At 44.8% G+C, this 27,265-nt stretch overlaps 1 protein-coding gene across 2 annotated transcripts in view; it reads left to right on the plus strand.

Moving 5' to 3' along the window:
• The window catches only part of GPSM1 (G protein signaling modulator 1), a 727,733-nt gene that overhangs the window by 499,234 nt on the left and 201,234 nt on the right, over positions 1-27,265 (plus strand). For both annotated transcript variants that reach the window (XM_086921016.1, XM_086921015.1), the window contains exon 10: positions 21,878-21,948. In XM_086921016.1, coding sequence (XP_086777142.1) covers positions 21,878-21,948 — 71 coding nt within the window. The remainder of the gene's footprint in view (positions 1-21,877; positions 21,949-27,265) is intronic.

A 27,265-nucleotide genomic window follows, 5' to 3' on the forward strand; every position in this document is an offset into this window, starting at 1 on the left:
ATCTTCCTGCTGCTCATGTTCCCATGCAACATTTATTTAAGTAAAGCCATTTATTTAGTTATCGAGTTTTGTATAGTACGAACTTGACCCGAAGGTATCAGAGTGCTCCATAGAGTTTGCATAGCAGCAATTACATGAGTTATATTTGGAATAAATATAAATACATAGTGAAAGTCTTTAAACGAAGTACACGTAAGACATCAGTATATGTTGACGATATTTTCTTCTTCGAAAGGTCCACGTCTGCTTTGTAGTGTGGCGAGGGTGCCATAGGCTCTAAATTGAGCTAGGAATAAGAGCAGGGTCGTAGATAGTGATAGCTAGATTTATGTTTTATATTATTGTGATCATTAATAATATGTGACGATATAATCGACTGTTTCAGCATTTTTAGAGTTATGGACGTGAGTAGTTTTTAATTCTGAATTGTATTTTAATTGATAGTGGTTTATGTTTTACTTTTAGGTTGGTTATCTGTGCCGATCATTTTGATGATTTCTGAATTACTCATGAATTTGTCATTTTTGTTGAACCGTATATTTTGTATATATGATATGACGTAATATAATATATAATGTTTATGGTTTTATATAACGCTAAACAAATAATAATTGATTGATTGAGTTAGGTGCTAAAAGGTAGCCACGGCTGGGTGGGTAATTGTTCCCTCACCTCTGGTTGGCGGTGCCACTACTCCTGCTGCCCTGGTGATAGCTGGCTCCTGTTTTTATAGTATAAAGCTTTACTGGTTGTGATGCTAAAGAGGCTGTCGTGCTCAGCACCCGTTCCTTGGCCTCATTGGTTGTTCCTTGGTAACCCGAAGTAATAGGAAAGGTGTGCCTTATCCTGGTAACCCGAAATAATAGGAAAGGTGTGCCTTATCCTGGTAATCCGAAGTAATAGGAAAGGTGTGCCTTATCCTGGTAATCCGAAGTAATAGGAAAGGTGTGCCTTATCCTGGTAACCCGAAGTAATACGAAAGATGTGCCTTATCCTGGTAACCTGAAGTAATAAGAAAGGTGTGCCTTATCCTGATAACCCGAAGTAATAGGAAAGGTGTGCCTTTTCCTGGTAACCCGAAGTAATAGGAAAGGTGTGCCTTATCCTGGTAACCCGAAGTAATAGGAAAGGTTTGCCTAATCCTGGTAACCCGAAGTAATAGGAAAGGTGTGCCTTATCCTGGTAACCCGAAGTAATAGGAAAGGTGTGCCTTATCCTGGTAACCCGAAATAATAGGAAAGGTGTGCCTTATCCTGGTAACCCGAAGTAATAGGAAAGGTGTGCCTTATTCTGGTAACCCGAAGTAATAGGAAAGGCGTGCCTTATCCTGGTAACCCGAAGTAATAGGAAAGACGTGCCTTATCCTGGTAACCCGAAGTAATAGGAAAGGCGTGCCTTATCCTGGTAACCCGAAGTAATAGGAAAGTTGTGCCTTATCCTGGTAACCCGAAGTAATAGGAAAGTTGTGCCTTATCCTGGTAACCCGAAGTAATAGGAAAGGTGTGCCTTATCCTGGTAACCCGAAGTAATAGGAAAGGTGTGCCTTATCCTGGTAACCCGAAGTAATAGGAAAGGCGTGCCTTATCCTGGTAACCTGAAGTAATAGGAAAGGTGTGCCTTAACCTGGTAACCCGAAGTAATAGGAAAGGTGTGCCTTATCCTGGTAATCCGAAGTAATAGGAAAGGTGTGCCTTATCCTGGTAACCCGAAGTAATAGGAAAGGCGTGCCTTATCCTGGTAACCCGAAGTAATAGGAAAGACGTGCCTTATCCTGGTAACCCGAAGTAATAGGAAAGGCGTGCCTTATCCTGGTAACCCGAAGTAATAGGAAAGTTTTGCCTTATCCTGGTAACCCGAAGTAATAGGAAAGTTGTGCCTTATCCTGGTAACCCGAAGTAATAGGAAAGGTGTGCCTTATCCTGGTAACCCGAAGTAATAGGAAAGGCGTGCCTTATCCTGGTAACCTGAAGTAATAGGAAAGGTGTGCCTTAACCTGGTAACCCGAAGTAATAGGAAAGGTGTGCCTTATCCTGGTAATCCGAAGTAATAGGAAAGGTGTGCCTTATCCTGGTAACCCGCAGTAATAGGAAAGGTGTGCCTTATCCTGGTAACCCGCAGTAATAGGAAAGGTGTGCCTTACTAAGCGTATTTAAAATGACGCTGATACCGCAGTTGATGAAGCAGTTTTACCACCTCAGTGATGTGATATCACAGCCTGTGCACAATGTACCTTTGTCATCACCTCGAGCAAAAGGGCGATAATTATTTAGGAAAAATACGCACTGAGCCTCTCCTACACAACAGTTAACTTTTTTTCGGCAAATCCTTAAATCTGGAGGCAATACCCTGGGAGAATGTAATTACCGCAAAAGGGTCGTACCTTAAGGTATAAATGGGGTCGTTGTTGTTATTATGTCGTATATATTGGGAATTTCGATCTGAAATGCTGTATGTCCACTGCAAGCTTAGGGCGCTTGCCCATAAGGGAGAGGTCTCGGATGTGGATAAAGAGTGAAGGGGGTCAGATGTCGCCCTCACAGACTGACACACAGACCACTTTGAACTAAACGTTGGTGGCAATAAGTGAGCGAGCAAAGTGCATTTAGGAGAATATTCAGGTCACCCCAAGGACATTTTGTAAAAGAGATGCCTTTTGATACCTTTTGTAACTTGTTTATACCTTATACCCTTCTTTACATCTTTCCTTACATTGATGCATCCTTAGATCCATCCACTCATCTTTCTTTTCATTTCTCCACTGTGACATCCTTACTTCAATCCTCCTGTCCTTCATTTTTTCCTGCCACACTCCCTTAATTCATTTCTTCGTGATTTTTTTTGTCTTCTTCTTTCCATCTCCTTTTGTGCACTTACTTGATTTGCCTCTCTCGTTTTTATTTGCCCGTTTTATAAATTCTCATTCTCTCATCCATGTTCTTCACTTTCTAGCATCTCCTTGGCCCCTTATAACAGCTCTGTCCGCTTTCTCCCTGCACATATTACCTTCTGCACAAATACCTGGGAGTGGAAGATGAAAGATGAGAGGGGCCACATACAATATTGCAGGGGCTCCAGTGTTCACCTGTGCTGCAGCCGTGGAAACAGGGGCTTGACAGTGAGTAGCCACCAAGGTTCCACAGGGCCTTTCATACATTACATGCCTGTCCTCTTGGCAGTGAGGGATCAGGTAATGAACTGGTATGTGATTTCAAATGTCACTTCCTCCAGAAGATACCTCTTTCCCAGTGGGCCCTTGTTTCGTAGACACTGTAGTGTCGTACTGGACACGTTCTAGTGTCTCAGCCGACATTTCGTTGGTCGGCCACTCGCTCGTGTGAGTGGACACACATGCACCCCACACCCATCCACCACTGGCATCACAAGTGACATGACTCTGCTAATAAAAGGGGCCGGAAGCACGTGTTTAAGGCCAGTTAACCACCATACGCCCTCTGCCCATGTCATACTTTCAGTTGCATGTGGGCCTAAGCCCACAATACTACAGACACGTCACAAGGTGGCCAGATATTCTCACTTATTGGAGCCAAGCCGTGGCGCCATCTGGGCATTCGTCGCTGTACAGAACAGTCTCTGCTGTCCTCCTGGAAACTGGAAACGTTTTGCTAATGCACCTGTCTCAGAGGACCTTTCTTAGCACTTTTTATAGCTCCTGAATATGGTTAGGTCCCTCATGTGCGCTTTACTGATACACAAATAAATCTTAAATGAGGGGAAGGGGCAGAATGTAGTTAGGTGACGGGTAGGTTCCAGTCGGTGATTCAGTGGACGGAACCATTCTGCTTCAGCGGTGACGTGATCCTTCGACGTGCCCCCTCTGGCGTACCACGTGCCCTCGTTAGTGGCCCGCTCGTGCATGTGGACGTCGAAGAGCGTAATCTTGTTGAGGCCTGAAAGGGTTAATGCGGGCCTCCTGCGTCATTCCTCCCCTCCACCATCTCATAAATGCTCTTTAAAAAGCACTCCTGGCTTCTCGCCAGTGCCGCCTGCAAGCTTCCTTCTCAAAGTGCCCATAAAGATTTCCTAATGCAGCTCACCGGAGAGTACCTAGGGTGGGTGCCAGCTGCAGCCGGAGTGCAGCAGTGCTGACGTCACTCAGCTGCCCGGGTCATCAGTGCGCTGAGTAGAGCCCGTATCTCTTCAGTGGGACGAGTGTGCAAGGCTCGTCAGTGGGCATAGTGCCAATATCAGCAACAGTCCCCATCCCACATACAGCAATATTATTTGGAAATAAACCACACAACACCTTATTTGTGGAGAAAATTGCTGCTGGTTTATTTGCATAACCAATATGCCAACATGGTGGGTTATTTTACGGGCGATCCAATGGTAGGCAATACCTCCGCCGCCTGCCCGCCTGATGAGGCAAATTACACCGTGGCCTTCGCCAATCGGTGCTTACCAATTTTGGGGGAGGGGCTAAACCCTCCCACCGGTGGACCACCAGTCCACCCCCATATTCACGCCCCATAAGGGGTGGAGCATTCCAGACAACCCCCGGTTGCTCAGGTCCACATCCGCCCTTAGGACTAACGGGGCGCCGTTGCTCCTCCAGGGTACAACGCGAGGATGACCCTAGGGATATTTGGCCTTTGCACCCTTGGTGTGCTCCTGCAGAGGGTACCCCTGTGTACCTTACAGCCTCTGGATCACCCTGTAACTCCGCCTGCAACACAAAATAACAAGTTAGAACACTTCTTCCCCCCCACACTTGCGCTTATGCCGGTAAGCGGTAGGGAGGGAATCGGCATCAAGGGCAGTGGCAAAAAGGCCACCAAGTGGGTAGGGAGAAACCCTTATACCACATCCCCGCCCACCCCCTACCGGAAGGGACGCTGTGCGCGAACCCTGCAAGGGGGGGGGTCCAACACACTAGACTGTCTTGTTTGCCCTCATGTGGCATAAAGGCGGCCGCCCTCTTATGTGGGACCCCTTTGTGGACCACGAGCAGCCAACATTTCTTGCTTAGGGTGTCACCACAGAGCACCCGCAGGTGTTAGTGACAGGAGGTCGTGCTGCTGATCCAGGTTTATGAGTCTGTGTGTCTGTCCCGAGGTGCTTACTTCCAAGACCAATGGATCTCCGTGATCTGTTTTCGGGAGGAAGGGAGCACCCGGAGCAGTGTATGAGGGGTTCCCGGATGCTGCTGGTGCCGGGGGCGGAAGTGAACCCGCATGTAGGTTTTACCGTGGATGAAGGGTGTCAAGAGGGTGTTGCAGACATATGTCTGGGAGCGTAGAGTTTGTGCCTCGTGCATGTGCTCTGTGCTCTACGGGGAACAAGAAACATGAAACTGCAGTAGTAGTATACATAGCAGGGCTACTACTGGTACTGACACCACAACAGCGACCACTGTTGTCACTGGTCGCGCTAACCCCATGTCCTATTGATTGGTATAGGGCAGTCAGTCCTACTGTTAGTACCTACAATGTATAATAGTACTACTATTCTCCCTAACATGGTACTAGTAGCTACACCTTTGCTATGACTACTGGTGCTGCATGTCTTACCTTCACCAGTAGTACTGCTAGTAAGTACTACAATGCATACTGCAGTTACTTCTACTTACCTCTTTACTATTAATAATAATAGTAGTCGTACTACTAGTAATAGTAGAGCGACTACTGATATTTCTACCAGAACAGCCACTGCTAGTATCGCTACCCCAGAAGCTGAAGGTGGGAATTCCAGGATGGTTTCTCCGAAGCTTACTAAATCAGCATACATACAGCACTGCACTGCAGTACACCAGACAACACATACATCACTACACTGCATCAGAGCACATGCTCATCACTGCACTGAACATGTCACTGCACCTGAGAATGCATGCATCACTGTACTGTGCACTGCACAACATCAGAGCATACATACATCACTGCATACATCACTGCACTGCACCGGAGCATACATACATCACTGCATACATCACTGCACTGCACCGGAGCATGCATACATCACTGCATTGTGCACTGCATCAGAGCATACATACATCACTGCACTGCACATCAGAGCGCACGTACATCACTGCACTACTGAGCATACTTACACCTTTGTGCTGCACACAGCACTGCCCTACACCAGGCAACACATACATCACTACGCTGCATCAGAGCACATACCCATCACTGCACTGAACATGTCACTGCACCTGAGAATGCATGCATCACTGTACTGTGCACTGCACTACATCAGAGCATACATGCATCACTGCATACATCACTGCAATGCACTGCACCGGACCATGCATACATCACTGCATACATCACTGCACTGCACCGGAGCATGCATACATCACTGCATTGTGCACTGCATCAGAGCATACATACATCACTGTACTGTGCACTGCACTACATCAGAGCATACATACATCACTGCATACATCACTGCACTGCACCGGAGCATGCATACATCACTGCATACATCACTGCACTGCACCGGAGCATGCATACATCACTGCATACATCACTGCACTGCACCGGGGCATGCATACATCACTGCATTGTGCACTGCATCAGAGCATACATACATCACTCCACTGCACATCAGAGCACACGTACATCACTGCACTACTGAGCATACTTACACCTTTGTGCTGCACACAGCACTGCACTGCAGTACACCAGACAACACATACATCACTACACTGCATCAGAGCACATACCCATCACTGCACTGAACATGTCACGGCACTGTACCTGAGCATGCATGCATCACTGTACTGTGCACTGCTCTACATCAGAGCATACATACATCACTGCACTGCATATGTCACTGCACTGCACCGGAGCATGCATACATCACTTACACCTTTGTGCTGCACACATCACAGCACGGCAGTACACCAGACAACAAGTACATCACTGCACTGCACCTGAGCATGCATGCATCACTGTATTGTGCACTGCACTACATCAGAGCGTACATACATCACTTCACTACATCAGAGCATACATGCATCACTGCACTGCACCAGGGCATGCATACATCACTGCACTGCACATCAGAGCACACGTATATCACTGCTCCATCACTGCAGTACATCAGAACACACATCACTGCTCTACTTGGACAATACATCACTGCACTACAGCAGAGCACACATCACTGCACTATTTCAGACCATACATACATCACTGCACAACCCCAGAGCATACTTACACCACTGCACACATCACTGCACTACATCAGAGCACACATCACTGCTCTATTTCAGACCATACATACATCACTTCACTACATCAGAGCATACATACATCACTCCAGTGGCATTGACCAGGAGATATTATTATCAGCGACCGAGGCGGCAGAACCGGGAGCAAGGGAGCACCACTCCGCCTGAGTGGGCGTGTCCAGCTGAACGTGGACAATCTCGCGCCCCCATAACCTTACCCCTGCCCTGACTGAGGCATCAGCCCATTGGCGCCCATTTTGGGTGGAAGTGGTGCAGCCGGTGCAGCGTGACCGCGAACTGAGCATTCCCTGGATATTTATACGCTATGTGGAGCATATGCCGGTATTCCAAAGCGGAAGCAAGTATTACAATTGGCTGCCAGGTGAACCAATCAAATGGATTTAACGGTGCTCGCAAGGAGGTCCCCACTGTGAGCTTTTAGATTGCATCCAAGGCCTTCACTTTCATAAAGTCCTGTCCAGAGGTCTGTTTATTTCGTTGCTGCCAAGGAGTAAGATGCCCTTCCTCAGTCTTTACGTTCACAAACTCCCCTTGCACTTTTTAGGAAGCCCTTAAAAACTTGGCTGTTTTCATTTATCATAGACTTTCCTGTAGCAGCAAGTTTGTTCTCCCATGAATAGTTATTGCTTTAGCGCCTAGAAGCTATTGTGTTAGCGCTTAGAAGCTATTGTGTTTGCGCCTAGAAGCTATTGTGTTTCTTGTGCTTAAGAAATTCTGTATTCCATGGCATTGGGGAGCAGGGGGTATATCAAATCAAGGCATGTGTGTGCCAAGTAATAAAACACCCGTAGGCCAATGGTCTAAAGCAGCGTGTCCCACATGCATGTCTTCCATACGTTAACGTTTGGATAATTCCCTTCTCGTTTTGAAGCTTAGATGTAAACAGCCCCGCGCATGAAGAGCCGTGATTGGCCTCTCAGCCTCTTCAGACCACGGCTCGGAGCTTGCTTGAATAATTAAAATACGTGGAAGGGAGGACGCGGGGCGCAATCTATTTATTTATTTTTAACAGGCCGGTCCTGTCAGCAGGCCGTCCGCCGAGGCGCTCAGCTGATTTCTCGAAAGAAAGTTTAAACGCGCAGGATTGGCGACCTCAGCAAACCTTCAAGACAGAGAGAGCATTTAGAAATGCCCTGGGGGTTTCCATCAGCCTGCGCCGGGCTCGGCAAACATGCCAGTGGAAGCTGGGCCGAGGAGGGAGCCGGAGAGCGCTCGGGCTGGAACCCCAGGCTTCTCCCCGCTATCCGCCGGGGAGCCACCCGTAGGCCCAGTCTGCGGGCCCCGGTCTGGGTGTGCACTCTACCCTCCTGCCGGGGGGCGGATACCGCGAGCGTTGGCCCACCACCCCTACCTCTAGGCGGCGCCCGATGGAGACACTGAGGCACGGCGTAGTGCTTAGAAGCATGAACTGGGCGGACCACAAGTTCGGGCGCGTCGGTGAGTGTCTTGTTCAAGGCGCTGCTGGGCACCAGCTGAGCTGTTGTGTGATGTCACCAATGTTTTGAACGGAAATGGGGATGGGCACGGAAGGTGTTCTATTCATTTTTAGATTTTGTGCTTGACGAAATTATATGTGTGCGCTTTAGTGTTATTGTGATCTGTTTACCCGCCCAGTGACAGAGCAGGGATCTCTGAGATACCCCAACGAGGCGCAAACAGCGTGGCCTATGCACTGCCATCTGTGCGCTATGTTCGGCGCTAGGATGGATGTGAAACTGCAATGCAGCCCGGTGGGACTTTCGAAATACCTGCTATTGCATTGGAACCCGAATTAGTCATCTGCAATTTTGCTTCTTAATTTAACCAATTGCAAATATTGGACGTTTGATGCCAAAGTCCTACATTCTATGCGCTATGTTTATTAACCTGCTTTGAGTGAGATGATGATGAATCGAAATGTGTAGAGCGCTGAGCTGTTCCGAAGAGTGTCCTGGCGCTAGACTCACAGGTAAGGTGCTCATGTTTTCAACCTCTTTTTGAAAATCTGCTCAGATTCATCCAGATGGAGGTCATGGGTAAGTTTGCTCCAGGGGGCGGGACCCAGATCTGAGAAAGGACGGCCCCCTGGTCTGGGTACCTTGGTTATGCCCAGTTAGAGGAACTAAGCTTCCTGGCATGGAGGTAGGAAAGCATTCTGGAGGCAAGATCTCTGGGGCCTTGTAAGTGCAGAGCTCTGTAGGTGACTACAAGTGCTTTGAACATGATACATTTCCTCACTGGGAGCCAGTACAGAGAGTGAAGATGGCAGGAAACCTGAGTTGGCAAAAGCAAAGGTGTGCAGTTCCTAAGGGGTGGGAGGGTCGCCAGGTGTCCAGAAATTGGAAAGGTGTGAAGGATAGTAGATATTGAGTAGCTCCAATTAGGAGCAAGGGCCCTCACACGCCCCGGAGGGTGTCACGCTTCATCATCGGACAGCTCCACGTTAGGCCGGCGCTGCAATGCCCAACGGGCCCCGCGAGGGTCTCTTTGCCAGAGGTCTTCTCTTTTTGCCGATGTGAAGTGATGGTGGGGCGCGTGTGTCAAGAGTAGAAATGGGAGGGAGTGCATGTAGATTAAAAATAGCTGTTGGAATCCCACACAATAATTTTATTAGCTGGGTTCTTACGCTGTACTAAAAACAGAAGACTGAAAAGTCGTGGCTGAAGTGGGGGAAATTACACCCTCTCCAGCTCTAAATTAAGTGTGTGAAGTGCGTGGGTCAACATGTTTCATGCTATATATTGTCCACAGGATCTCGGCATTTCATCAGGGCCAAAAATTCCACGTCTACTCTAGAGAGGATGGTGTGAAAAAGTCTCTGTCACGTACCGTCCCCAACAGTATTGACTCATGCAGTAGTCCCAACGTGATAGAAAAACATGTTTGAGATAAATATACCTTCTGGAGACACCTAGAAGGTGGGGAGTAATTGCCCCAGCAGTGACTGTCGTGGAACTCTCAATATGGCGAGAGTCAGGCTCAGTTTCGAGTCGTCTGCAGTGCAGGACCTACCCGCGTCCGTCGACCACAGGGAGTGAATCCTGAGTTCTCAGCAGAAGATTAAGGAGAATACGTTTCTGGAGCCTGTTGATTTAATAATCAGGGAGGCCGAAGTATAGCGCGTTTGCGTAATCCATCCTAGACATCATAAGTTTTCGAATAACTTTTTCCTGGCAAGTACGGAAAGGAAATGAAGATATTTTTTCAATATGCGTAGAAGACCAAAAACAAGCCCCTTCCACAGCTTTGACTCTGGGCTGAAGGGAGAGCAGGTTGTCAAACTTGAGCTCAAGATTTTAAACCACTTCAGATTGAGGGCCTAAAGGGGGAGCACCCACAGACCAGAAAGTTGGCCAAACAGGTGGTGAGCTAAGGCCGAAAAAGAGAACTTCGGTCTTAATCGCATTGCACTACAGCTGGGTTTGGCGCATCCAGTAGAGGGTAGCAGCCTGGCATGGTTTTATTAAATCTGGCACAATATCTTTGCCTTTATTAAAGGAGAAGAGAAGTTGCGTGTCGTCTGCATAGGAAATTAGTTTGGCACCGAAAGATTCAGCCAAGTGTGCCAGCAGGGTGTGGTAGATGTTAAACAGTGTGGGGCTTAGGACCGAGCCCCGGGGAACCCCTACTGTTATGTCTTTGGTACCCAAAGAGAATGGAAGGGTCTGGACTCCTTGACCTCTGTTCCCTGAGAAAGAGTCCATCCATTTCAGCATTAGCCCTCTAGTCCGAAAGTCTACAAGAAAGGATCCCAGACTGAGGGACCATATCATATCATGAGGGACCATATACACCCCCCCCCCTCCCGTTGTGTGTGTCGGCCTGGGCTGAGACAGCTTCCCGGGCACACAAACAGGCAGTTTTTGAGCTGCCAGCCGCTACCCGGGTATTTCATAGGTCTTTAAAAGACCATTCACTTGTTAACAGGGCTTCTTAGAGCCTCTGCAGCTCCACTCTGCCTATGGCTGGAAGAATTACCCCCCCCCCCCCGAAATGTGGCTCTAGTTGCGCTTCTGTCAAGGGCTGTGGATAGGATACAGTCAAACCTATCCGCAGCCCTTGACAGAAGGGCAACTAGAGCCACATTTCGGTGGGGGGCTAATTCTTCCAGCCATAGGCAGAGCCTACTCTAGGGTATCTCTAACATGCGCTATTACCTCAAGCAGGGCAGTTTCAGTGCTAAAGGTAGGCCTGAAACCTGCTTGACTCGCGGTACCAGATCGTTGGACTGCATGAAGCGTGAAGTTACTGGTTGACGAATTTCTCAAGCAGCTTTGATAGAGCGGGTAGCGGAGAAATAGCCCTATTATTAGCCAGCGAACTGGGGTCCACTAACGTTCAGCAAAGGCTTCTGGGCTAGCGGAACTACCACCATGGGAATAGAGTCATGAGCAATTTGTTGACCAGTGGGTTAATCCCCTCTGCTTACATAGTTAGGAGGTTGGATGCAGGGGCAGACAGAGAGCCTGACTTAAGGCCCCAAATAGATGCCATGGTGTCCTCTAAGGACATAGGGTCCAAGGACAATAACGAACATTCCACAACCTCAGTTGCTTCCTCAGAGATAATAAGGCTTGTTTCATGCCAAGGGATTTATTCAGATTAGTTTGAATGTTAAGAATTTTGTTATGAAACAAAGAGGTCTGTTGTTCACACCATTCAGCAGAAGGTTGCAGACTTCTGTCACATGCCACAGGTGAAATTACTTTTTTTTACCGCCTTGAAAACTTCTCGAGGTTTGTTGCCAGCAGCTTTCATCTTTCCTTTGTACTAGGGTTTCTTCACCATTTTAACACAGACATAGTATTTCCTTGCAGCCGCCTTGTAGATGGCTTTATTCTCCTCTTCATAATATTTGCCCCAACGTCCATCAGCATTTTTACAAAGTTTTTTTCTCCGTCCTTAGGCTTTTCATAAACCAGGGCCCCGAAGGTCTACTTCTACTGAAAGAGCATTTAGAACGGAGATAGGTGCAAGCTGGTCAGCGGTATTGCGTTTCCAATCGTCAACCACAACGACATCCGCTTCGACAGATCCTGAAAGCATGGGAGCAGTCTCCCTCAGGACCCCAAAAGCTCAACCTGTTTGTCTAACCTTATTAAAAGGTCTATATGAATAAAGAACTTGTAGGGGTTGTTCTCCTGCCCTTGATGTGGCGAGCCACCTAAACTTAATGGAAAGTGATCAGTCCAAGGCAGAGGGAGAGGATCCATCATCTGCAGCCTTTCATTGGGAAACACCAGGTCAGCCATATGTCCTATTAGCACACACAAGACCTGTCATCACAGGCTCTTAAATTCATAAATGTGGACATGGGATTTTTCTATTTCTCTCCACCAATCACTCCTCACTTTCTTACGAAGTAGTGTCCTTCCACGTCATTTGCCTAGTTTTATAAAAACGTGCTGCTTATCAAATGACAGTCATATATCCATCAAATATTTGGATATAGAAAACAATAGTGTATTCACCAAAAACCACACCAAATGTGTATTCACCAAACATATGTCCTGTCTGGCGGGTAAGCCTAGAGACAAGTTGGGTAAGATCAAGGGAGAACATTGTTTCCAGCAGAGTGACCGCATCTCTTTCGATCGGACAGTCCGTATGAATGTTAAAATCCCCTAATGCAATAAAGTGAGAAAATCCACAATATATGACAGACGATAGGATGATGAAGGCAATGCGGCAGGTGTCAACTACGCGCGTTTCGGCATACATGCCTTCATCAGGTTGCTGTCCATTACACTAAAACAAATATACAATTGAAAGATGTGTGAGTAATAATCTAATTGTTATTCGGTGGTTATATACAATCTACTATATTTTATATACAGAGATACTTGCAACATGACTCTGTTTAGTTGCATTAGATACTGTCAGTATTACTATTTTTATTCTTGTGTTACTAGTCGCCAAACCACAATCACATATTTATTTCCATATTTAAAAAACAACATATTAAGACATTCGACAGTTCATTTTTGAGCCTCTATTTAACAAAAAATTATATTTAAAAACAGGAGATGCATGATTATTTCCTCACCAAAGAATAGTGAACAATTTACATCAGAGGGATATATAAATACAAGACAAAATACATATTTACATCATACTCATAATTGACCAATCAGTTGACATAACCTATATTGTTATACAAAAGAACCCACACTGATGGATGGGAGAACATGGGCAGTGTTACTGTTGCACGCCAACAAGCGAATTATATTTAACGGAAGACCTTTTAATTTATTTATAGTCTTATCGCAAACTACAAGTATAAATGTGACCATTATATATTACTAGCAGCCCGTCCCGACGTTGTCCGGGTATGAATTGCTGCCGGCCAGTAGTATATTGTTTTGTAGGATTTCGTTTTGATAGCATTTCTTATCTGTGACAGGCCTGTGAAACGCTCCGATTCACAGTGCACTGCTGATGCACTTAAGAGTGCGCGTTCAGAAGTGTGTGAACTCGAATTTCCCTACTTTATTTTTCCTTGCAATATTATTTAGCGCGAACTCGACAACATGGCATGAGCACAATTTACATTACAGAAGAACACATTCATTTGTGGTAGGCACAGGGAGACAAAGCGGTTTGCCTGGAATCACAGGATGTTGAGCTGATGCCGAGATTCGAACGTAGCTCCCCAGCTCTAAAGTTCGCAATTCTAGAACTTGTGGCGGGAGGAGTGTCTAAAAGTGTAAAAAATTGTATTGTTGGAAATGAAATATATGTAAAAATAACAAAAGTTAAAATGAACCCTTATATGAAACAATAAAAGGAATAGTTTTTTGATATATATATAAGTGCATTGCCATTTTTTGCTATAATATGGTGGTTTGTCTGTTGGTTTTTATAAATCCATTTCACTTCAGAGATAATATGTACTGAATCAATGTCTAGCTAAGTGGTTTTTTCCCCCTTTTTGCATAATTTCCCTATGTTTAGCTAGTCTTAATATAGGGGTCCCTTGCTTCCTAAAAAAAAAAACATTTGTGTCGGAAAATGCAGTGGGGGCAAGTGTGAAGCACTGCTGCTTTTGTTACTGGGGGCCAATATTGCACCACCGCTGTAAAACCTGCCTACAGTAACAAAACCTGCCTGACCACTGCAAAACCGGCCTCTACCCTTCCAGCCCTCCGGGGAAACACCCGATGCCCGGTATGGCCAGTCCAGCCCTGGAGTAAAGGAGAAGAGAACCCTAGTGCCTCAGTCGAAAATACCAAGCAGCTATAAGCTTGTTTATATATAAGACTCCCTGTTTTCCGTTTTTACGGATTTTTACAGATAAATACAGACAGAAAACAATGTACTTTCTGTCTGCATTTATTTTTAAAAATGGATGTATACAGAAAATGTGCTTCTTGTAAGTGACTCTTCGTGCTGTCTTTTATGATAAATACAGATAAAAGGGCCCCAAAATAAATATGGATAAATACAGATGGAAATGTTAAAAAAGTAAATAGCATAAAACCGGGAGCCCTATTTATATTCTATGGTGATTCCTCCGCCCCTAACCATTTCAATTACCAGCTGGCAAAGCAGCAAAGCCAAGTCTCAGTGAGAAACAGAGCATCCAGTTGTACGTCACATAAGAAGTCATAGCTGAGGAATGCATGTTTCTGCACGCCGCGTACGTTCATCAGGAAGGCAAAAAACGCCTCGTTCAACTTTGTGGCCCTTTACAGACAAAGTAGGAGCATTATCACGGAAGATTGTTCCAAATTAAAGCCACAAGTACTCCAAGAGAGAAAGTCCTCGACATTGGGTTGGCTGAAGTGAGAGGTGCAAAGGCTAGCTTAACGGCAACACAATAACAGATGCGTATCTCAGAACCTGGCTTACAGCGGGCATAGTAGTTGTCACAGGTCGCTGTCGGGACGGTGACCGGTGCAGATGGGATTGCCTTCGGTGCACCAGCAGCATGTCCACGCCCCGGTCCCTGCTTTAAACATCTGAAGCCACAATCTCCTTGGACAACTAAAGCTTGCACTACCAAAAAAGTTAGATGCATGGGCCCAGGGCTTTAAATGGCTGGATCCCGCCAGGACTCAGACCCTGTAGGGATTAAGAACAGACATTGAAACGGGTCTCTATCGGCTCTTGTATTTATGTCCTTAATTCAAATGGCAAAAACAAAGATTGATTTTTGAACAAATATAAAAATGTTTAGGTAATCAATGTCAGCGATTTGGTTTTTTTTTTAAAACCTTTTTTTTTACGAAGTTTTATATAGCGCAAACTTGACCCGAATCGGGTATCATAGCGCTTTACATAGCACCAGTTGTGTTAGATGAGGACACATTCACTTTTTTGTTAGGCACAGGGAGATGAAGTGATTTGACCAGAATCACAGGATGTTCAGCGTCATTGCCAAGACTCGAACCCAGTTCCCCAGATTCGAGGATGACCGCCCTAGCCTTTAGGCCTGGCCAACTCTGTTTATATTTCACATTTTACTTAAGATTGCATTCTCTAATAGCGTTAGCTATTTCCAGGATGTTGTCTTTTTTCTGTTTAGCATATTATAGTGCATACTTTCAACTTAAACACCTCCATGTATTGATAGCGTGCTCCGACTGAGCTCTCTGGAATTTCCCACTATGCCTGTCAGTGGAGCCAAAAGGTGTTCAGAATACATGGTCATCCAATCCATGGCCTCTCTGCAGGGCTCAAAGAGCAATGTTAAAGTATTGCAGGTTTGATTGTGATTTTTTACCAATATGTGTGAACACAGTTGTCAGAATATTGTCAGGGCAAAAGTTTAAAAAAAATGCAGTGTTTTCAGGTGAGTGGGGTGTTGTGTGTTTGGGGAGTGGTGAAATGAAGGAGATGTGAGGAAGGTCATTCAAGAGAGAGTGAAAAGACGGCACTGAGGAGAAAAGAGCAAGTATATGATATGCAGATGGTGGGATGTAGAGAGACAAAGGGCGCACATGTCTGACATAAAGTGAACCTAGCAGGAGTGATTGAGACGCTCTGTAGATGATTACTCATATCACAGGCCTAAGTAATATTTAATTCACAGTCTGACAATTTCAGAATTGAAACATTTCGAATATAAATTATTCAACACAAAATCATTGGTGTTACTCCTTTATCTCAAAGCTTCATTTGAGGCGGTATTTCCCCGTGCTGCGCACCGCCACTTATTTTAAAACGCCGGCACTTATTCATGAGAGCGCACCACATGGAGGCTCGCTCAGCCTATTTTTCTTTTTTTTAGCACTACACACGTGTTTAGCAGTTCAATGTATTACAAAATAATAAAACTCGCACATCCAAGCCATCCCTACAGCTTGGGGGGACCTGCAATAGCCAAAATGCCACACTTGTTTAAATGTGATGGTTGGTGGGGAATGATGGGCCTGTCATGGGCAGCAGGGGCTGGTGGTGCAGGCTGCAGTGGGATACCTTGGGCCCTGGCATTGATATTTTTACAAACAAATCACTGACTGCTTGGGGTCCAAAGTGCAATCCAGGGGGCACAGGTGCAACCCTTCTCAAAAGAACAGCTTTCTATGGAGAGTCGACAGGGTCTAATGTCCTCTTTTCACAATCTCAAGAAGGCACAACCTTCCCTATACATCCCTTCCAAAGGGGAAGCCTTATACATCCTTCTCAATGCCTGGCATTCTACACTTTGCCTTCCGTACGGATCTCACCCAGCCTTCTCTCCACATCCCACCAAGACTGCCCATCACACGTGACCCAGATTTTCCACCACCGCCCACCTAGACTTCCCTTAATATCTCGCGCAGCCATCCCACCCAGCCTTCCTTACACACGGAACACGCTCTTCCCTCCAGATCCCCCCACATAGACTTTCCCACACATCCTACCTGGTGGGAGAGCCTTTTCCATGCTTACTTCTCGCCGCCTCGCCTTCTGCACTCAGCCTCCCTACAGAATCCATCTATTGGGCGATCACATAGATATTGTCTTATCAATGAGTGACTGTGAAAGACAGAAGCTTCCAGTCCTTCCAACTTTGGGATACATCTGTGTGAGAGGAGGCAGGGGTTTATACATGGGGTCTGGAAACGGGACAGGACTTTGAGCCCGTTACGTTTATGACGGGCGGGTTATGGACCCCCTCTCTTCTCGAGAAGCTTCAAACGCTGCCGCTAATGTCCTGGGGACTTTGCACTTCCCTTCATGGACATCAGCCTTGCTCAGCCTCAAAACACAAGATGGAAACTCGCGTTGCACTGGGGTTTCCAGCTCAGATTGTCCTCCACCGTGCGGTATCACCTACTCACCTGGAGACGACACGAGGAGAGCCGGTGCCATGTGGCACTCAGTTGCACCATGTTTGTTGGATGGTCTGGACTTCACACTGTGCCAAAATTCCCAGATGTTGGTTTCTGATGGAGAGGATCCATGCACCACCTTCTGCATCAGGTGCATGCTGGCATCTGTTTTTATTCCCTCATAGACCCACTGATGGCATGGGCTTGTCCACGCTACCACCCTTACACGTGTCCACACTCTGCCCTGCAGTGGGGAAGGTCAGTTAGGAACGTTTCGGGCAGTGCTTTAAATGGGAAGGTACTGTCCGGTACTGAGTACCTGCACTTAGAAAGGGACAGGGCCTGACTCTACGCCAAGCACCCATAACACGTATTTGAATGCTCCTAAAAGGTACCCATATCATGAATTAGTTCAATTTCCGACTATAAACATTGCAGGCGAAATTAATCTGTATTTACATGTCTTGGGATAACCGGGGCTAATGCTGTTAATGAAAAACGCAAAATCAAAGCGAAACCTGGCTCGGAATTGCTGAGGCTAGAGCTAACGTGGACTCTTCCATCTCCTGTTGTAGAAGAGGGGGGTTCAGTGCTCCAAACACAAACTCTAATATATCACGTCCCAGGAACCGGACCTCAAGGATGAGCTGCAGGACCAGGAATGGACGACAGAAATATCTGCCGGAGTGCTGCGAGGCAGAGGGGTCCACGTGGGCTGGGCCAGTCAAAACAGACAGATTGTGAGCAGCCCCCTAGGTTTGAGAAGCATGCATGATTGGCCACATCACCTGCAGTGCATGTGACACCGAAAGCAAATAGCACCAGCTAGTTAGCAGCATGTGGTATCAGTGGCGGCCGGCACACTTGCGGTTGGCGGGACAGGGGTGGTGGGCGAGGCACGGGGCGAACTTGAGGAACAGGAAGCCAGGAAGACCAGCCAGGCTTCCCTGACCAATCACAATGCTACAAGCGTTGTGATTGGTAAGCAGCCAGGCTCCTCTGACCAATAACAACGCTGCAGTGCAGCGTTGTGATTGGCTTTGTGCATCCTGGTTCGGCGCTCAACCAGGGAATGGGGCTTGGACATGTTCACCACACAGGCTGTAACGCAGCCTGCATGGAGAACAAGGACAGTGCGCATGACTGTTTTGGGCGGCCTGAGATGGCCAACCAAACAGTCATTGCGCACTTAGGAGTGGACAAAGCACTCCTCTCCTGCCCTGCTACGAGAGCAGAGCAGCCCCACCCACCCGCCCGCCTAAAAAAAGACATGAAATGAAAATAACTCAAAGTTATTATCGTTTTATATTTCCTTTACTTTGCACTGCCCAAAAGCAGCGAGGCAACGCTCCTCCGCCATAGTGGAGTAGCCGCCACTGTGTGGCATCTTCTGGCGCCTGGAGCTCTGTGTTTCAGGCATGAATTTGAAAGGCTATCTTTGAGTGAATCTGCTTATTGATAGAGGGCACTGCGGAAGAAATAGCAAAAGTGATTTTCCTTTCATATTTTTAGGGAATAATGTCTTCCAGCACAAATACCCTACAAAGGACCTGGATTGCAGCCAAGAAACAGGTGCTTCAAGTTCAAGTGTGAAGTTAAGAGGAACCTTTCTGTCAAAGATTGGATGATAAACATAGTTATTCCTTCAAAAAATGAGGGTGAAATGACCAAACAAAATAACGACTCAGGAAGTTATGGTTTAAATTTGGCATGGTTTGGCGTAGCTGCCTTGGCGGCTGACTCCGTAGCGCAGGGCTCACGCTTCAATTCCCGGCGCCAGTGCAAGTTCAGCTCAGCACCATGCGACTCTGGGCAATAGCTCACTTAATCTCCCTGACGGCCCCCATCGCCTTGAGACCCTTAGGGGTGAGTAGTTTACGCTTTACAAATACCGGATTCATTTATGGTTTCTGCAGTCCCATCTGTCGTCACTTTGCACCAGCTCGTTGTTTTGACTAAACTGATAAATCTAGCCCCAAAATCAAACCATTTCAATCCTAGCCAAAGTGACCGCTGCAGAGTAGCATTCTATTCTTTTGTGTTAGTCCGCTGTGCCATCACAGAAAGAGGGCAATTACATGCAAATCAGTCTTAGGCTTGAACCCAAAACAGCGGTACAGCTTGCGTTACATGTACCGTATGGTCTGAAGAAGCACCTCACTGATGAGGCCCAACAAGGCCGAAACACATCCGGTTTACTTTATTTTACAACTCAGAGAGGTCAAGGCCTATAATTTTTGTAGGGCGCATACTTGCTTAAACGTGGTTGACCTGCTTCCTTGATGACTCGGACAAGGTAAAGGTAATAAGATGGAATGCTACAGGAGTAATTCTAAACTTTCATTGGCTAAGATTGCTTGCCAAATTTCTACCTATCATTTTTTTGCTATCCATTAAGTATCCACCCACTAATTAAGGGATGTGTGGCAGAAGTCTTTAGAATTATAAGTATTAGTATTAATAGTATTTTGTCTGATTACAAAATTGACTGGGAGATTTGTTAAGGGTAGTGGTTACCCTTAATAAAAGTGGCATAACAAAAGAGAAGTAAAGAGGGAAATGCCTTACAAGGGGATGATGTGTATTTTCAGTACTTTATGGAATTTACCAGTTTGGCTTGAGTGGACACCGAAAGGAGTATTCCAGATCTTGGCAGTGTCGACCAAGCAGTCTCCCGTGTAAACTTTTTTGAACGTGGGAATATTTGCTAAGCAGAGGGCGTAGGCCTTATATCAATACTGAGGACCAGGCGGGCAGCAGAATTTTGTATTAGCTGCAGTCTGTTAAGAAAACCAAGGAATCCGAAGTTAAAGGCATTACAGAACTCAACACGACTATTGACCCACGCCTGGACAGGAGTAAGCTTGGAGGAGCTGGGAACCAGTGGAACAATTTTTTTAATCAGCTTCAGCGCTAAAAACAAGTGGTCGTTAGCTTGTTGACATTGGCTTCAAAGGACAGACCAGAGTCAAAGATGATACCAGTTTGGCGGGCAGTATCAGTCGGGTGGGACAGACATCAAGAGAGTCTGGCATCCAGGCAGAAGTCCAGGTACCAGGAATAACACAAGCATTTTCAAAGCAATAGGTCTCGCAATGCCTTTTATATATGTGTTTTTAAAAGCAACGTACATATAAAAGGCATTGTTAATTATAATGGCAATAGCTCAAACCCTCTCAAAAGCTGGACCACTTTAATGGTGGCCACGCCCCTTTGTTTAGACGCTGCTTACCGTAGTCAGATTATAGTGAGTAGCGTCTAAAGAAGGGGCACGGCCAACATTAAAGTTAAAAGGCGGTATGGGGAGCTTCCTCTAAAAAATATACAAGAAATAAATAAAGAAAGGTGTGTTAGAGTGGCCAGTCAACTGAAAGCAGACCGCACTGTAAATTAAATAAATAAGTGCAGCAGCGGTAGTGAAAGCGGACCGCGTTGTAAATTAAATAAACACATTACTATTAAAAATATAAAAGTGGGCGGCGTGCTGCCTTGTAGGAAAGCATGTCGTGGGTGGAATAGTGTTAGATCATTAAAGAAAATAGTGCTCACAGCATCGATAAAGCAGACTGTGCAACTACACAAGTAAAATGTCCAGTCCTCATGGGAGGTTACAAATGCAGACAAAGTGGTACCAATGAGGGATTACTAAGCCTATTTATCAATCAAAAGCAACGGTTTCGAAAGGACTGTAACAGGAGCCTATTGAAAAGAAGGGTGGTAAATGGGCGGAGCTTATATTTCGTACCCGAATACAGCATGCCTGGCAAAGCAGCGCATGCGCCGCTCAGGCTCGACCTAAAAAATGAGAACTTTGGGTTTTTTTCTGTTTTCAGCTGAAGAGTGTTGTCATTGTTAATTTTATGACCTAGTAGACGCACTTTTTAAACTGAAGCTGAGGGCAGGAAAAAGTCAATTTGCAGCCTCAGGATTATTTGATTAGTTTACAAGATGGCTCAGTGAGTTAATGTTTGCTGCTGGGATTTGATGTGATTTGCAAGTTATGTCGTTGAATCTCGACAAGGCCACCTCAGCCTTCCATCCTTCTGAGGTCCTTAAACAGTGTATCAAGAAATTTGGCTCTACTAATATCTCTTGATCAGAGCACTTTGAAATGTTAGAAGTGTGATATAAAGCACTATATAAAACGTTATTAATAATCCAAAATATAAATCAGCTACCACAAATATCCAACTAAATAGAATCAGGTCAATTTATTAATTCGAAGTTGAAGATGCAGAGCTCTTCTCAGCATCTCTGCATCCTTTTTCAGGCCATGTCCATGGAGTATTGATGCATATATTGCCGTGCTGTTGAACCCCGCCCCTTCTCCCCAATGTCTGCATCTTTCATAGCCTCTTGCTACTAAGTGCATTCTTGATAGTGACTCACGGCTGGGTATTGATTGACGTCTGCTTTGCCTTTGCAGGTGCCAGACCCAAGAGAATGCAGAGGAACAGTATGGACAGCTTGGACTTGATAAAGTTTCCCTCGGACAAGGTGAGGTCCCAGGCTTCTGCATCTGTGGGTGCTATAGGGCTAGGATAGCCCAAATATGTGGTCTGGTTCAATCTGAAGGTGCTTATCTGCGAGTGCAAAGAGACAGATGTGGACTTCCAGTTGTGATTGCAATGCCCTTTAACCATCCCAGGACCATGTTTATATGGCATATGTATCAATTGTAAGGCACATTTCAATCATATACTATTTTCCTTAGAAAGCCTAACACAATGGTTGAGGCAGCTTACCCAAGGTCACAAGGTGTGTAAGCGTGTGTAAGCAAGCGACCAGATATTTCAACACCTAAGGCCGCATTCACAATGACAGTTATACCTGTCTAGAGATTACATTCTTATTTTGAAATTATAATTTCACCACAGTCTTTTCTGTAGTTTGAGTTTTTTGTGTATTTTGATTTTTTTCTCCCTTTCGGATTCCATTCTAGGCCAGGACAGAAGGATGTTTTTGGTTGCCAACACACGTGGATAACCGCTTAGTTAGAAAAGGACACTAAGGGGCCGATTAGGATGGCGGACAGTGGCAATCCGTCCGCCATCCTTGCCCGTCCGCCACCTATTTCCCCCCCGCCATATTACAATGGCGGGAAGGACCGCGGTGGACGGAAAGACCGTCCGCCGCTTTTCCGCCGCCGTCGCCTTGCGAACGTGGCGGAAAAGGTCTAATTTGGTGGCGGTGTCTATCAGACACCGCCAGCCATATTAGGATGGGCTTTGGGGAATGCTTTCGGAAAGGCATACGGTCTTTGCTTTGGGGGCCCGTTGCGGGCCCCCAAGGTGAAGGGGGGTGGGGGTGCACATGGGGGGTACCTATGGTACCCCCATGCATTTCAAAGTACAACATGGCAGGCACAGTGTGGTGCCTGTCATGTTGTGCTTTGAAACGCACAACATGCATTTTTAGCATTGCGGCGGGCGTTGCTTTCAGCACCTCCCGCCGCAATGTTAAAAATGCGGGATGCACCCGCCACTGTGGCGGGTGCATCCTAATTCGGCGCACGGGACCTCCGCCATTATGGCGGACGGTCCCTTGCCACGACAGGATGGCGGACGGACAATGTCCGTTCGCCATCCTAATCGGCCCCTTAGTATGTTTGCGGGCTGAACCCAAGAACCAACACTCTGATTCTATAAGTACCACTGATATCTGCAAATTTGGCAATCTTCCAAAAGCCCCAATATACACCCGGAAATGTGCCCACATTTGAGATTTCCGGGTGTAGTCCTTCTGCACTACCTCCTGTCGCAGACATTCTGCAGGCATACATTAGGCGGGCCTTTCTAGTTGCCTTTGTGATTAGATTTTTTTTTATATGCAAAAAGTAGTTCCATATAGAAATCGCGGGCGTAAATAGCACCATTACTCCCACTTTCTTGTTTAAAAAGGTTGTGTGCTAGTTGGGTATGAAAGATCAATGGAAAAGTTTGTGCATGCCCACAAAATTATGAATTTGTAGGTGTTGCCGCATTCACATTTGCTACCCATTTGTCCTTCCCATTAGAAATTCTGTTTTCTTAACTCCGTAACTAAACTTATGATTAAACTTGTGATAAATTCCTAGGTTGTATGATGAAATATTGTGAGTTTAAATATGGGCAACAAAAATATCGCCATAAAAAATATCGAAGACATAAATATCAACTTTACAAACTTTGTATGTAAAGTCATAAATATTAGCAACATAGAAGACCACATTGCCATCAGAAAATAGGTAAGTGTAACATTTTTAAATTATTATAGACTATAATACCTTTAAAACATTCCTTAATTTAAGAATATTACAATCTAAATAAATATACCTATAATAATATAAGCATATATAAAGGCATTAATCGTACAAACATTTAATAAAAATATATATACTTTAAAATAATCACAAAAAATAAATAAGACAACAAATAGTATTTAAACATTAATAGTGAATAATTACTAATAATTAATTACTATTCCAAAACTAGATATTAAAATATTAAAACACAGAATAACAAAGTAAAAATATCGAATACATTAATAAAAAATCTTACTACAAAAATGTATTATAAAATTCCACATTAAATTAACTTTTAAAATTAAAGCAAAAATATGTATTATAACAAATTTTATTAAAACTCATAGAAAATATATTGCGCTTGGAAGGTTCAAATTAAATACTCCCACTCTATCCTGACCAAAGTATGGTAACTATTGGTCTTTGTAGGGGTCAGATTTATTATTCCCTCTCCATCGTAAGCAGTGGTAGGAAATTGTTGGAATTTGGAGAGATCAGATTCACTAATTCCTCTTCAACCAGAGCAACTGCAGAGGAAGTGTTGGACTTTGGATGGGTTACATTTACTACTTGCAGATTGACATATGCAGCAATAGGGAAAGTGTTAGCTTTTGAAGGGGCCAGATTTATTATTCCAACTCCAACCTATGCAACAGTAAGGAAAGTGTTGGACTTTGCAGAGACCAAATTTACTATTCCCCTGCCAACACAAGCAGTAGTAGGAAAAGTGTTGGAGGGTTAGAAAGCTCAGTTTAAATGTTGTGTATCCTAGATTAACACAAAATACATTTTATATATATATATATACATATACATATATAATGCATAAACATATAAAATTATTGTTAACATAATAAAATGAAAATAAATAAGTAAAAACGAAAAACATGAGATTAACATATAAATTATACATAAAAAGTATATTAAACAATTATTACAATGAAAACAAATTAAGAAATGTATTGAAGACTGGTCCCACCCTATTACCTACCTTAACATTTCAGTAACTATAAAAACAATGTAAATTAATAACAGAAAAAATAACAATACTTATTACTTTGAATAATAACATATAAAAGTGTTTCTTATTCCAAAAATGTTAAATATTATTAATTTTCTGATTTTTTTAAAATCAAATATTTAACCTAATCAATTACCTAATTAACCAGTTAACAAAAAATAAAGGAAATAAAATTAGTCTTTAATACACTAAAAAACCATAATTAACACAATAACAATTTAAAACGTGTAAAAATAAATTTTATAATCAAAATAAAAACAAATATTTTATAATCTTCTCTTGCTATCCCCTATAAACCCAACAGCTCATCAAAATAACTGCCATAAAATTAAAAGGACCTTAAAATATATTACAAAAAAAACACAAAATAATTAAAATGCTTAACATTAAAATAATAGCTAATAAGATTAAAACTAATAAAACTCAACTCAATTTTAAAACAATATTATATACAGGTAAATGTGAAAAAAAGTATATGGACCACTTAATAAAAGATTTTCGTACCCTCTATATTCTGTTCCACACAATTTTCTGACACAATATTTGTATCTCGCGATCTTTTGGTCAATAATATTTGTTGGAATGCTCAATTCCAGGCATTAAGATCTGCCGGTCTGATCATATGTGTCCATATCAACCATTAGAGCTCACAGGTGAATTTTTTTTGTGCACCTGTATGAAACATTAGTAGATATATGGGGTCAGATTACTATTTGGTTATAGATAGATGCAGGGACACAAGGTAGCTGAAGTTTCCTGCTGATATCCCTCCATCTGAATCGGACTACTCTGGACCTATTATGAGTTTGGTGGATGGGTTAATCCATCACAAATGTGACGGATATCCCGTCTGCCATATTACGAGTTCTATTATATCCCGTGGAACATAATGCAACTTGTAATAGGGCAGACGGGATATCTGTCACGTTTGTGATGGAGTAACCTGTCCGCCAAACGCGTAATCATGCCCTCTGTGTTTTTTGTCTCTGAAGCGGGGAAACCATGCTGACCCAGAATGTGTGTTATCACGGCGACTGACTATCCCATTGCCTCTGGAAAAGTTAATGAGACGTAATGCAGCCTGATTAAGCAAACACGAAGCGTAATGTCAGGCCTGTTGTCTAAGGGAAAGCTTTTGCTTTTGTGCAAAATATTTACCTTCATGCCATTAATAAAATTTGGACTATCCATCATTAACACTTGGAAAATAAACATTACTGGTCCAGATTACAGAGGCAAATCCAGTCCCATTTGCCTCCTGCCCTTTGAAGAGGATGGCAGCGGAGGTTGTAAGGCTTGCAAGAGAGTGTTCCATGCTCCCTTGGGCGGTAGAATGGGCGGGCGAAGGTGGGGAGATGGTCTAATCTGTGCTTGTAGCTTTATAATCATGGCATTTTCCTGACCAGAATTTCCAGCTACTAATATCAGGCCTTTCGTTTCTGCAGCCGGGAAATCTGGATGCAGAAACATCTGACCAGTTGTGGTGAGGTGGAAACGTATCTCCCCAGGATATACCACTCCGCCTGACTCATAATTAGGGCCAAGGAGGTGTGATGCAAGAGGACAGGCCGGACTAGGAACAGAAACCGGCCCTGGCAAACTGGTGAGGGGGAGTGCAGCTGAGCAGTTTGCGAGGGCCCGTTTCGGCCGTTTTTTATGGCTTTGTGATGCCCTTGTTCAACGCTGTTGTAGTGAACAATAATTGGAATGTTGATGCTCAGGGCTTCCACCAGCCATTAGAATCCCGAAGCACTCCTTTGTCTTCAGTGGAGTACTCAATGTTCTAATATAGGTGTGAGCAACTTACTCTTGTAGTACTCCTGAATTACTGCTTAATTGCAGAAATAAGCTAGGAGTATTAAAGGTGTAAGTCACAGCAAACCTTTTGTGAATAAGACCCAAAGTCAGAAGAGAGATGCAGAGTACTTGAAGACTGCTGACTAATGTAGAAGGGGTTTTAAATGTGTGGTGACCTGACAAGTAGGGACCGAGGACACTAGGACCCTGTGGGTCATGAGGGAGGAGACCAGGTCACCGGACACCACATCCGGTCAGGGGACAGGAATAGGAGAGATCCGACCAGGACGACCACGGGGACGAACGTGTGTATAGCCAGCTGCATATAGAATACAATAAAGATTTTTAAGTGCACCAACCTGTGTCCTGCTAGTCATTGTGCTGCATGGTGCCCACTGTGTGGACACGACAAAATGTAAAAGGCAGTCCTGGGAAAGAATGCTGCACAGCAATCAATAATTTGGTTTCTTTTGTTGCAAAGGACAAGTTTTCAAAGTGATGGCTATTTGAGAGTATGAACATTCTTGGCCACATACTTTGGCAGTCCCTGGTGACGACAGTGTCTTAACCCCTTAAGTGCTGCGCACGTTCACCTGCCGATGGCACCACTACCTCCGTAGTGCTGCCGTCGGCCGTTGAACGTTCGAACTGCACCTGCGCAATGGAACGTCCAGCACTGGAGCTGGACGTTCCATAGCAGTTATGAGGTTAAG

The sequence above is a fragment of the Lissotriton vulgaris genome, chromosome 5, assembly GCF_964263255.1.
Source record: "Lissotriton vulgaris chromosome 5, aLisVul1.2, whole genome shotgun sequence".
In the NCBI taxonomy this organism is placed as follows: domain Eukaryota; kingdom Metazoa; phylum Chordata; class Amphibia; order Caudata; family Salamandridae; genus Lissotriton; species Lissotriton vulgaris.